Source organism: Ranitomeya imitator, chromosome 5, assembly GCF_032444005.1.
Source record: "Ranitomeya imitator isolate aRanImi1 chromosome 5, aRanImi1.pri, whole genome shotgun sequence".
NCBI lineage: Eukaryota > Metazoa > Chordata > Amphibia > Anura > Dendrobatidae > Ranitomeya > Ranitomeya imitator.
This window is the reverse complement of record NC_091286.1, coordinates 229688367-229701912: the sequence shown is the minus strand read 5'-3', so window position 1 is coordinate 229701912 and position 13546 is coordinate 229688367. Positions and strand designations below refer to the sequence as shown.

The 13546-nt window shown below is 41.9% G+C and overlaps 1 protein-coding gene across 2 annotated transcripts in view; it reads left to right on the top strand.

The window, feature by feature from the left end:
• ARFGEF3 (ARFGEF family member 3) overlaps positions 1–13546 on the top strand; it is a 117150-nt gene that overhangs the window by 32055 nt on the left and 71549 nt on the right. The window contains exons 7-13 of one of the 2 annotated variants that reach the window (XM_069725953.1): positions 1672–1714; positions 4762–4846; positions 5006–5110; positions 5315–5639; positions 7922–8034; positions 8519–9405; positions 12047–12213. In XM_069725953.1, the coding sequence (XP_069582054.1) occupies positions 1672–1714; positions 4762–4846; positions 5006–5110; positions 5315–5639; positions 7922–8034; positions 8519–9405; positions 12047–12213 (1725 nt within the window). Of the gene's footprint in view, positions 1–1671; positions 1715–4761; positions 4847–5005; positions 5111–5314; positions 5640–7921; positions 8035–8518; positions 9406–12031; positions 12214–13546 lie in introns of both variants that reach the window. The other variant, XM_069725952.1, reaches the window with a different exon arrangement.

The following is a 13546-nucleotide window of genomic DNA, read 5'->3' as shown; positions in this document are numbered from 1 at the left end:
ACGGCTAAACCTTCATCCATTGCTTCGGTAAACAGACTGTGTAGGTTCTTAAGTCTATATTTATTGAAATGGTGAACGATAAACAACAATTTGTAGATGATATTGTGAGATATTCAATATTATGGATGATCAGGAAAAAACTAGGAAATAACCGTGCATCAGTACTTGGCATATTACAGCATGTTACAATATGCAATAACATGAATAACAGAGATTAGAGAGCTAACACTGAACACAGGATAAGGCAGATACACAGTTATCATGGCTATCTTAGGGCAGGTTCAGGCTGTCAGCATTGTATTAATTTATACAGGCAAAAATCTATCTGCATACAGAGAAACAGCAATATGAAACAAAGCACAACATGCCTAACTACACACTCTGCTACACAGTGGCTGCATAACTGTTCTAACATAACACACACATGTAAGTACATTTGTTCCTCACCGGAATCTGCTTATCAAGAGCAATGATCTGCAGGAAGAGAGAGCCAGGAACATGTGTGTAAGGCTAGGTTCACATTGCGTTCAGTGTCTCCATTAAACGGACTACGTTACACCGCGGCATAACTCGGTGTAACGTAGTCCGTTAACGGCGCCATTGAATGCAATGTCAGACGCATCGCTAGCGCACGCCCACAATGGGCGTGCGCTAGCGATGCGTCCGACATTGAGTGACGGACTCGAGACGCGGGCTGCAGCATTTCCTGGTCCGTCACCGCTAGTGCAGATGGAGCTAGCAAATACTCCATCTGCGCTAGCTCTGTGCAAAGTCGGCACTTGCGTCAGCGCAGTCCATTTAACGTATGCGTTGAACGGACTGCACTAACGCAATGTGAACCTAGCCTTAGACTCAAGGACGGGGAAAATGGCTACTTTGCCTGTGAAACCAGGGGGGGCGGTTCTAGCCAGAACACAAACTTAAAGCGATAAGCTCCTGGATACAGAACAGGCTAGATATTCTTGATAAAAAATCTGCTGCCATCTACCAGGATGATGAAGAACAAAAACCAAGGAAACTCTGAGAAAGAAAGTAAAGTTTCTAGAATGGCTCAGTCAGTCACCTGACCTGAATCCACTACAAAATTCATAGGAGCCAACAGAACCTTCAGGATTTGAAGATTGTTTGTGTGGCAGAATAAGCCGAAATCGCACCTAAGCAATGCATGCAACTAGTTTCTCCATACAGGATGTGTCTTAAAGCTGTCATCACCAACAAAGGCTTTTGTACAAAGTATTAATTACATTTCAGTAAGTGTGTTCAATACCCTTTTCCTGTGTCATTTCTCGTTGTTACACATAACTTAATGTGTTGACATCTATTGGGTTGTTTCCGACATCTGGTGAGCATTTCATGTCAATAGCACCTTTAGAAATATATTTATTTAGAAAATTGGTGACCTGTTCAATACGTATTTCACACTCTGTATATCCTGTTCCCCGGCTCTATAACATGATGAGGTCTACTTTAAGGCATTACCCAGAAAAATGGTAAATAAAACTAGATCTACCCTTGCTTGTTCCCCATGAACATTGGTCGCAAAGAATCCCTTTGATATTCAGTCGGTGACTTCCAGACTTTAGTTTCTTTACTATTAGGAGGCTGTCTGTAAGGTTTTTGTGTAATTGAATCTCCAGCAGAATTCTTACAAATCCTGTATAATTTTTACAGAATACAGAAATCCATGAAGCTCTTTTGGAATTCCGTAGCCAAGGTATGTCCTATTCAGAATAGCAGCCTGTAAATATGAAGAGTTGTAGATGCTCAACTACACTGTGTGCAGAATTATTAGGCAAGTTGTATTTTAGAGGATTATTTTTGTTATTGATGAACAACTATGTTCTCAATCAACCCAAAAGACTCATAAATATCAAAGCTTAATATTTTTGGAAGTTGGAGTGGGTTTTTTTTAGATTTGGCTATCTTAGGAGGATATCTGTTTGTGCAGGTAACTATTACTGTGCAGAATTATTAGGCAACTTAATAAAAACCAAATATATTCCCATCTCACTTGTTTATTTTCACCAGGTAAACCAATATAACTGCACAAAATTTAGAAATAAACATTTCTAACATGCAAAAACAAAACCCCCCAAAATTAGTGACCAATATAGCCACCTTTCTTTATGATGACACTCAGCAGCCTCCATCCATAGATTCTGTCAGTTGCTTGATCTGTTTACGATCAACATTGCGTGCAGCAGCCACCACAGCCTCCCAGACACTGTTTTCCCTCCCTGTAGATCTCACATTTTATGAGGAACCACAGGTTCTCTATGGGGTTCAGATCAGGTGAACAAGGGGTCCATGTCATTGTTTTTTCTTCTTTGAGACCTTTACTGGCCAGCCACGCTGTGGAGTAGTTGGAGGCAAGTGATGGAGAATTGTCCTGCATGAAAATCATGTTTTTATTGAACAATACCGACTTCTTCCTGTACCACTGCTTGAAGAAGTCTTCCAGAACTGGCAGTAGGTCTGGGAGCTGAGCTTCACTCCATCCTCAACCCGAAAAGGACTCACAAGTTCATCTTTGATGATACCAGCCTATACCGGTACCCCACCTCCACCTTGCTGTTGTCTGAGTCAGAGTGGAGCTCTCTGCCCTTTACTGATCCAGCCTCTGGCCCATCAAGAGTCACTCTTATTTCATCAGTCCACAAAACCTTTGAAAAGTCAGTCTTAAGATAAAATGTCAAGACTGGGCCAAGAAATATCTTATGTTTCTTGTTCAAAGGTGGTCGTTTTTCAGCCTTCCTTACCTTGACCATGTCCCTGAGTATCCCACACCTTGTGATTTTTGTTACTCAAGTAACGTTCCCGCTCTGAAATATGGCACAACTGGTGGCAAATGGCATCTTAGCAGCTTCATGCTTGATTTTCCTCAATTCATGGGCAGTTATTTTGCGCCTTTTTTGCCCAACATGCTTCTTGCGACCCTGTTGGCTATTTGCCATGAAACGCTTGATTGTTCGGTGATCACGCTTCAAAAGTTTGGCAATTTCAAGACTGCTGCATCCCTCTGCAAGACAACTCACAATTTTGGACTTTTCAGAGCCCGTCAAATCTCTCTTCTGACCCATTTTGCCAAAGGAAAGGAAGTTGCCTAATAATTAAGCACACCTTATATAGGGTTTTGATGTAATTAGACAACACCCCTCCTCATTAGAGATGCAGATCACCTGTTTTACTTAATTTGTAGTTGGCTCTCAAGACTGAACAGCTTGGAGTAGGACAACATGTATAAAAAGTATCATGTGATCCAAAAAACAACTTGCCTAATAATTCTGCACGCAATGTATGTCATACAAGGAAGATATCTGTATATTGCCACCATTGTGTTATCACAGAATACACCATATTGAAACAATAATTGTCAAGAAATAACTCATTTAGATTTTCTGTATTGGTGTGATATACCATACATGTCTTTTGTGAAGAAAGTATCTTAAAGGGGTTGTCTGGACTAAGGACAAAATATTTGCCTTGGGGAATGCAAAGGGTTGCCTTTAATAAACGGAACAGTCTCCAAACCACTTTGAGAATGACAAAGCAACACACATTAATTATAGCTTACTTTAGGGGGAAGGGGAATTAATTCAGCTGCTTTTATGGCTTCTTAAGAATTGTTGAGCCAGTTAAGACCTATGTTAATTTCTTCCTTAAAGGAGTGATCCGAAGTCCAAAATAATATCCTAAATCTCTATAAAGTGCCATAATCTAAACTATTTTCTAATATAATTGCATTAAAATGTATCTATCCATCCCCAGCTATACTATCTAACTGCTTTGCTTTTTTCTCCCCTACTTCCTTTTTGATGACGCTTCATGTGAGAATCAATACTCAAATGAAGCCTCATCAGGGGGCAGTGGCTGCACCCTCCCTGAAACACAGGCTTCATCAGTGACACTTGTTTCACCTGCTGGTCCCTTCTCTGTCATTGTGGGATCTGTGCACAATGACAGCGCACACTGTTCAGTTCAGCAGTAATGAGCTGCAACAGAGTGCGTCAGCACAGCCAATGAAGAGAAAACGAGGACGAAATCCGGCATGACCATCTAACAATAAAACCACGATTTGTTGAGAAGTCATTAAAAAAAGGATCCAAAAAACCTATGTATTTAGCAGCCGTGTGAGGGGATCTCATAAATGAGGCCAGAGAGGGGCTGATAATATCCAAGATGTGCACAAGAGTCCGCTTCATACTAATCTTCTGAACCTATCCATACATTGTAGAGGGTAACCCTAAAGGGGTTGTCCAGTCTTAAGCTACACGTCTGCAGTCACTCTCTGTGACTGCAGACTTGTGATCCCTCACATTGTGCACACTGCGCGGTGAGAGAATTCTCCGGTGCCTACTGCTGTTTCCATCTAGAAATGGCCAAAAATCTCTAGTAGGCAGTATGATGATTTCTAAAAATCCTGATCATCTATTGGAGCTTGGTTTGGTTGGCAGGCTTGCTTTCTTATCCTGAATCTTGCAGAAAGGCTCGTTAAAGGGTCGAGGCTTTCGGGATTGCTCCATCCAACAGGTGTCATTAGTTACTGTCCTCTATCTCTCCACGGACCTATTTGCTTATGTTTCTTTCTCTTTTCCTCCTATCTCTTGATTAGCAGATGGAATATTGGAGAACGGTTGGGGATTCAGTTTTAATGTATTTTATCTTCTACTTCGAACACACAAAACATAATAACAATTGTAGTAATAAAAAAAAGTTGTATTATATTCTTGTCTCTTATTGATACTTTAATCTGCATCCCAGAATCTGGACCGTCCGTAGAGTCGCTGTGTGATGACGTTGTATCTGTCCTCACGGTCCTATGTGACAAATTGCAGGCGGTTATTAAGTAAGTATTTTATTGTTATTTTTTTCACCAATAGTTCATTTAGATCATGTGATTTTGGGGTCAGACCTATTCCAGGTTCACATTCTTCACCTATACAGTACTGTAGGTCTTTAGACCTCGTAGCCCACCTCCCATTCATTCCCATTATTTGTTTTGCAGTGAGAATCACCCTCTGCAGCTTCTGTATTTGGAATGCATACTTTCTATGCTGAACAGCTCCTCTCCAACAATGCACAGCCACAAGGGCTTCATGGACTTGATATGGCAAGTATCTGTTTATAAAAAGGACAAAATGTACTGAAAAGACCAGTGACTCAGTGATTATTATATTTAAGGCTCTGCAGTGATTTCCTTGGGCCACGTCTGGTCACATTGAATGTCTTCCAGATGTGTTTTACTGTTGACATTCATTAATTTGCTTAGTAAACTTTTTTTTTTACATTCAGGATTGTTATTTTTGTGTTCAAGGAAGCATCTGTGTCCAGCGCTTGTAGTAATCCTGGGAAATCCAGTCCACGACAAAACCATAACCTCTGCCCATAATAACACCTTTGTGGATTCAGAATGTCAATCAACTGGAGTAGCAGACCAAGGGCGGGGGTCAGCATGTTCTTCTACTGCACCGGCTCTGAGTGGTCCAGTCGCCAGAACAATTTATTACATTGCAGCTGAGTTAGTTCGACTTATGGGAACTGTTGAATCTATGAGACCTGTTCTTCAGTCGCTATACCACCGCATTCTGCTGTATGCACCACCACAAAATCGTGTGGAAGCTATCAAAATTATGAAGGAGGTAAGTAAGAGATGACTGAGTTCCTTTTCTATTCTTGTGACGCCTTAAGTTCTCTATGTAAGGGGACCCATAAACAATAGGTGGCCATCAGCCAAATGATTGTTCAGCCATCAACTCTCCCGACTCTTCCATACATCTGAGCGTTCCAGAGGTGTGTTAGAGAATCGTTGCCAGATGTCTCTTGTGATGACTTATCTTTATAAGAACCAAAGGATTGATAGTCCAAAATCAGACATGTGAGATCCTTATCTCCCCTAATACCATTTGTTAGAAGGACCCTGTACACATTAGACTAATATCCGAGCCTGTCAATATTGGTGGGTTCCTCAAACATTAGTGTAATGTGTATAGGGGCCGTAAAACTTTATTTATTTCCTAAACTCTAGCTATATTCTCTGTGTGATAAAGAATAAAAAGTACTTAAAATTATGCCCCTATACACAATGGATATCTACCTCTCCCAACTGCTCCATACGTGCATTTTGGCCAAGCGATCCTGTGTTCTCTATGAAAGCTGCCATGCTCCTCCGGTTGAAGCTCATCTTCTGGAGAACCAAAGCATCAACCATCAGAAATCCAACTTGCCGGATCCTTCTCTTCCCCAACATCATCTGTCGGCGAAGAGACAGGAGGCCTCCATACACATTACACTGTTGGCCGATCATTGTGAGTTTGGTCAACATTGGAGAAATTAAGTACTCCGTCTTCTCCATACCTGTGCTGCAATTCTCTCATGCGAGAAAATCGGATCCCACTAAGGTGACACTCGGACCAAACTTTGACAGCGTTTGAGCTGAGTGTCAATAGCATAATCCGTCCGATTGTGTCGCATGAGAGAATTGATGGCCATGTGACTGAGGTCCATGAAGTAGTTTCCAAAAGGAAATGACCTCCATCTGCAGGGAACTGTCTATAAAGTCGAGAATTAAAACAATGAATAAATACCCTGGAGTAAGTGAATAAGTAGAACTAGTACAAGTAGCTAACAAAAAAATTAGTTCACAATATTTTCATCAAGAGAGTGTAAAAGCCATCCACTGCGACCGATGTACTGATTGGGTACACAGAGTATTCACTTACTGCAGTGTAGCTGTGCGTTGTGTGTATCCTGGTAGTGTGAAATATGCACCTACATATTGCTGTTATCAGTCAGCAACCGATAAGTTTATCTTCCATCCATTCACAGGATCTCATTTCCCTAAATATTATATTGGACTCCCAAGGCAGTTGTAGAGCCATGAATGTTTTATCTTTTAAGGGACTAAATATTATTAGACCGTTTACCCTTTGTGACCCTAGAGCACTGCAGTGCATTGGGCCGTGACCATGCACTTCCAGCTTCTCGGCCTCACACTGAATTCCCTGCCTAGAGTCACTCTCATCTGGTTGATTGACAGGTTCACTCTGGTACGTGGCCAACAACCTGTCAATCATCCAATTGAGGGCGGTGCTAGGTACTTCAAGGTGAAGATGTATCATCTCACCCCAATGCACTTTCAGCCTGAAGTATGCTAATCTTCAAAAGTGACTTTTCTCTGCGGCAGCAGCACTCTGAGGTCATATAGGCATCCACTATATTCTCTTTTAAATGGCTGCACAGTCATTAAAAAAATGGTAGAAGTGTCTGACCGGTTCTCTTTAAGGTTGTTTTTGTGCATTGTCCTAATGCAAAACCATTGGTGGCTGGCCACACCACTGCTATGGAGTGCCTGCGCTTGGGGGGCCTGAAGATGACCAGCCTCGACCTCTGCTTTGCATCTGCCCACGTTTTATGGCAGAAGTGTGGAGGATTTGTATGGTGCATGCTCACACGTTGATCCCTGCCAGCAACTGCTACAATTGGAGCTAGTGCTGTTCGATGCAGTATATCTTTTTGGATGCAGCTATGAACAATGACCAATGGTTAAAGAGAAGGTCCCTCTGTCATCTCCATTGGGCCTTCACAACACCTGATGGGCAGCCGGGAGCCCTGTGGGGAAGGGCCCAATTGGAAAGGAGGCCCAGATTTCAGTATACGCCCCTGTGTCCTATCTATCGGTCTCTGGCTTTATAGTTTTGAAGTATAATGCGCATAAACTAAAGGTTTTCCACTAATAGATGTGTTCGTGGCATTCTCCTATTACATTGTTGACCTTGGGTTGAGATGCACTCAGGCATAGAAGGAATGGAAAGTTTCACATAGGCACAACTTTTCTCTCTGTGCCTGAATTACACAGCATTGGATGGCAAGAGTTATTACCGGACATGTTTCGTAGTCAGTTAATTTATATCTCTTTCTCTAGATTCTCAGCAGTCCACAAAGACTTTTTGATCTTGCCGGGCCATGTATTTCTGAACAAGAAACCAGGAAACGATCCATATCAAAAAGGAAGTCCCATCTGGACCTGTTAAAGCTGTAAGTACTCTTGTTTGTTACTTGTAAACTTGTTCATTTGTAAGCAGTGGAAATGCGTGATTATATTTGTTACTAATGCTTAGGAATTGATAGAAAAAATAATAATAATGATAATAGCTGATAAATAAATCTTTGCTGGTCCCCATCTGTCTTTGTGACCACTGCAGCCAGTCTCTGATGCCTGTATGTATTAAACAAAACCTTTGTGGCCAGTTACATTTTCATTTCAGATTTTTTTTTTCATCTATATCTAGGAGGAATAATAGAAGACCTTTTACAGTACAGACTTATATGAAAGCAGATTCTGTATTATCGTTATTTTTTATGAGATATAGAAGTGTGTACTAAAACAGACATGTTAGAAGACCTGCTATATCATCTTTATTTATTTACAAGTAGGAACTAATGGGCTTTTAAGATTTATATTATTAAAGTGCAACAAGAATGAGGTATGTCACCTTGTACTTTTTGATTTGTCTTGTAGGATCATGGATGGGATGGCAGAAGCATGTATGAAAGGAGGCATTGAAGCTTGTTATGCCTCGGTGTCTTGTGTCTGCGCATTGCTTGGAGCTTTGGATGAAATGAGTCAAGGAAAAGGTCTTAAAGAAGCTCATGTCCAACATCTTCTAAGACGGCTTGACGAGCTGAGAGATGGAGCAGAATCAAGCCGAGAATCCATGGAAATTAATGAGGCAGATTTCAGGTGGCAAAGACGCGTTTTATCCTCCGAGCATACACCTTGGGAACTGGGAACAGAAAAGAGTCCTGACATCAGTATTAGCGTGACCACGGACACTGGACAAACCACCTTAGAAGGAGATTTAGGACAGACTACTCCAGAAGATAACCTAGATGGGCAAGGAGATAATCGTAATAAAGATCCAGAGCTGGATGTTGTAGATCAACCAGATGTTGTCCAAAGGAGTCATATTACCGTTTACCCCGACATAACAAACTTCCTGTCCGTTGAGAGTAGGACGAGGTCTTACGGCTCAAGGTACAGTGAGAGTAACTTTAGCGTTGACGAGCAGGATCTCTCTAGGACAGAATTTGATTCATGTGATCAGTACTCTATGGCTGCAGAAAAGGATTCGGGTAGATCTGACGTCTCGGACATCGGTTCTGATAACTGCTCGCTGGCAGATGAAGAGCAAACTCCCCGAGACTGTCCTGGTCATAGGTCATTGCGGACTGCGGCTTTATCTTTAAAACTGCTGAAAAACCAGGAGGCGGATCAGCACAGCGCTCGGCTGTATGTACAGTCTCTAGAAGGTCTTATCCCTCGCCTCCTGACGCTGCAGAGGATGGAGGAAGTCGATTCCACTTTGCAGAATTTTGCTTCAACATTTTGCTCCACTTTACAAGCTGGTAACTATTCATTATGCAGTGATAGGACACTGTACATCTGTAGTCAGGCCTGCTCAGGAATGGTGATATTCCAGTGGTAGGATTTAGTCCATTTTACTATTAAACAATTATCAAATATTTTTATACCTAATCATACCAAAAATTGCATGCATGAGCGACAAGGGATATTATTAACTGGCCATGATTTTGCTAATTGGGGATGTGATCACACATAGCAGCTTATTACATTAGAGGGAAAGTGGATGAGAATTTAATATATTTCATTCACATGCTGTGGGAAGAGAAATACTCCCAAAATTGTGCCTGTGGTGCAGATTGTAAATGTGCAGCATGCCAATATAGGCTGCAGAGTTTGTGTGCAGAGTTCACCCTTTGCAATGCATTTTGGAGCTTTATGGAAACCACAGGAACACTTTGGGTGTATGGAGTTTCTGGGAGGGATAGTGTGAATGTCCAGCCGACTGCTATCCAACGTATATATGCGCCTTACGTGAAACTAAATGGATACAGTGTTGTTGGGTCTCCCCCTCTCACCACTGATTGTGATTTGTCTTTGTCATCGCCTGTGTGAACTTCAGATAGACACATTGGTCTCACTCTGAAATGTTTCCATGTGATATTCATTGCTGCACGTACTTCAAGGTTTTTTCCATCATCATGAGTTCCCAACGACAGGCTGCTGTAGCACTCCTAAGGAATGGAGCCTTGTACACGCATGGGCGCCACTCTCTATCCATTCTCTGCAGGACTGCCAGAAAAAGATGAGCATGGCACCCACATCTCCATTCTTGGAGAGCTCCATTTTGAAAATGGTGGGGTTGCCAGTGGTCTGCCCACTAATTCAGAAAAGATTTTAATAATGGGAATAACCCATTAAATAGGCAGATTCCGTTAAGGCTAGGGCTTGACAACAACTGTGGCGCAACAGCAGTTCTAAATCACAGCTCTATAAAAGTGATCGGGGTCGCATTGTGAAATGCAAGTCACAAAAAAGTAATTTGAGACCGATGTAGGTGTGGCAGTGCAGCCCCATTCACTTGTATAGTGCTGCAATGTAGCAGCGGCACTGAGTGATCTGTGATCTCACCACGGCTGTTGCGGACAAATTCTTCATGTATACTTGGCCTAAAAGAAACCGCTGACGCCATAGGGTGCTTTCACCTTGATTTCAGTCACTTGTTCATTGGCCCCGTCGGTGCTTGCGTACAAATCCCCCTCAAAACGGGATTTGGGCGTATACGCCGGTGAGGCCATAGACTTTAATGGTGAAGATAGAACAAACGTGTGCTCTGTCGTGCATCAATTTCAGGCGTGTACGCCTAATCAAGGCAGACACTCAGACGCATTCTACTACGTGTTCACTCTGTCGGCACCATTATAGTCTATGGCCTCGTTAGCGTGTAAGCTCCGACGGGGCCAATGATCAGGTGCCTGAACGCAATGTGAAAGCACTTTAAGCACATTATCTCTTCTCCAGTATTGTAGTCTTAAGGGTATATGCACACAACGTGTTCTTCAGGTGGCCCAAAATGTCCATTTTTCAAGTGAAATATGCTTTAGGATTTGCTCTTTTTTCATGGAGTTTTTGTAAACTTTATCTCTTGCGTGCTTTTTTTTTTTTTGGGGGGGGGGGTGTTTTGATGAAAGGGAGGGGGGGTAGTTTACAGTTCAAAGTTTTTGACCACAGCTGGTCTTCTGAGCGATTATCCATGCCCCAGCATTTTTGGGGTGTCTTTTGTACTGGCATTTCCCAGACTATATTTTTAACTTTTTTCAGCAGTGAACAAAGAGACAACCTGGGCCGTCTTTTGACCTTTCCAATTGACTTGTATGATGTGGGATGCCTGAGGAAAAATGGCGCAATAGGGTTTTTATCTATGGGCGATAAAGATGATAAATAAGGTTATGGTAACCTGATTTAATTATGTATACGCAACATTTTCATTACATAAATCCAACTGTTGCAGGTCCAACGGGTCATTAGATAGGGAAATCACCGATAGGAGAATTTGCAGATAATCTGCGCTGCTGGTATTACATCTGATCCAAGTCCAGACAGAAAGTGTTTGCTTTTTTTTCGTTATTCAGTCGACGCGTTTCGAACTACTACAGACTTCATCAGGACAAGAAAACCATCATTATTGACCTCATGAAGTCAAACGCATTGAATGTATAAAGAAAAAATGCAAATAACTTTCTGTCTAGATCTGGATCAGATGTGAAACCAGCAGCGCAGATTATCTGCAAATTCTCCTCATCTGTGAAGAATTGTCAAGTCACTTTTTAGCTGCTTGGTGTCTTTGGAAACCTGAAGCTGTTAGGTCCCTCAAAATCCTGAACATGAATATATGAAAAATCAAGTCGTTTTGTTATAGACATGAATATTTTCATTCTTTTGAGCACTCCCATGTTTCGGAGTAGACCTGCTCCAAATCTGCCTGAAGGAAACATTGTGTGCACATTCTCTCAGGCTTGGTTCACGCCTTGTGACCACTGTGGTTCTTCAGTGTGATTTTTCGGACTTGAAGGCAGAAGCACAGCACACAATGTGTGAACCTAGCCTTCGTGTCATTACGATCATTCTCCCAGTTAAGTAGGGGAGTTATTTCACATTTCTTTAATCCAGCTTTTCTCTTCACAGGTGTGATGCATTCACCCGGCTTTGAAACTAATGGCGGAACATGCGCCCAGAACCTTCTGAATGCAGACAGTTTATACGTTGCAGCCTACTACACCCTTCTGCTGAACCTGAAACTAGCCAACAGTGATTATTACAGGAAGAAAACTTCTTTGGCCCCCTTGACACTAGTAGGTGCAATTTTACTATATTACGTGGTGCTACCAATAATCATGCACATGTGATTTCTGAAGATTCATATCTAGTGAAGACACAGGCTCCCAGCCTTTTAGAGCAGTTTTGGGCAGTTTTCATCATTTGGTCTCCTCCAGCACCCAATGTATCATGTGACATATCACATTATATTTTTGGGAGGTCGTGTTATCGTTCACAAGTAAGTGGACAAACGGAGCAATGCACGCTGTGCCAGGTTTTTTGCCTTGTACAGCGCTATACATACACATGTGGTCAAAATTGTTGGTACCCCTCGTTTAATGACCTTTTCATGGTTGAAAAGCAATATCTGACTTTCATTTGTTCATTTTCATAAATCTTTTATTTATTACTTTGGTCAGATTCAAGTTATTTCTGTGACCATTGTGGGTTTTTCTGTCATTAAATGAGGGATACCAACAATTTTGACCACGTGTGTAACGAGCAGATTCTATATAAGGGACGGTGCTATACATGGAAAGAGAGGATGCTATATAATAAGGGATGGCGCTATATAATAAGGGATTGCTCTGTACACGAGATGATGCTATGTAATAAGGAACTGTGCTGTTCATTACAGAGAAGACTATATACTTATAGACGGCACTATACATAATGAGGGAGTTACTTTTACACTCAAAAGTATTACTCCCATCTCTCCGCAAGTAAAAATGTTTTTACACTTAAAGATAATCAAAACCTTCCAGTGTAAAATGCATGTTCATTGGGCGAAATGATCTTTTGTGCAGCACAAAAGATCATTATTTTCGGCAGTTCATCGTCCTGCGTAAACAGGACTTTGACTTCCAAGAACAATGGCAGCCTGTACACACTGAGCTATGTATTCTAGATTACTCAGTGTGCATCGTTTATTGTTTGCTGTCGTTTATAGGCTATCAATTGATTGCCGATTGGTAAAGGTTTCCCACAATTCAGTACCAGTCACTCTCTTGGGTCCTCAATTCATTATAATGTTATGATCTTCCCCTCTCCAGACAATGCCTCGCGACTCCTCTTGCTTCCTCTTGTGGCCAGTGGATATATGCTAAATGATGCAGCCAGCTTCCTGTAGCTATGATGCGATTCTTTATTGCCGGCAGCTGAGCTACATCAGCACTCCCTTCCCTGCGATGTATGCCGCCAACGGTGGCTACACAAATAATGTAATAAGGACAGTCTGGCCATGGGGCCCCTTGTAGCATTGAACCCCACCGTTGGTAACGAGATTACCCTCATAATAACCCTCCTGTGTATGTTCTCTAAGGGCAGTCCCACACGTCCAGATAATTCCGGTACCGGAAAAAATCGGTA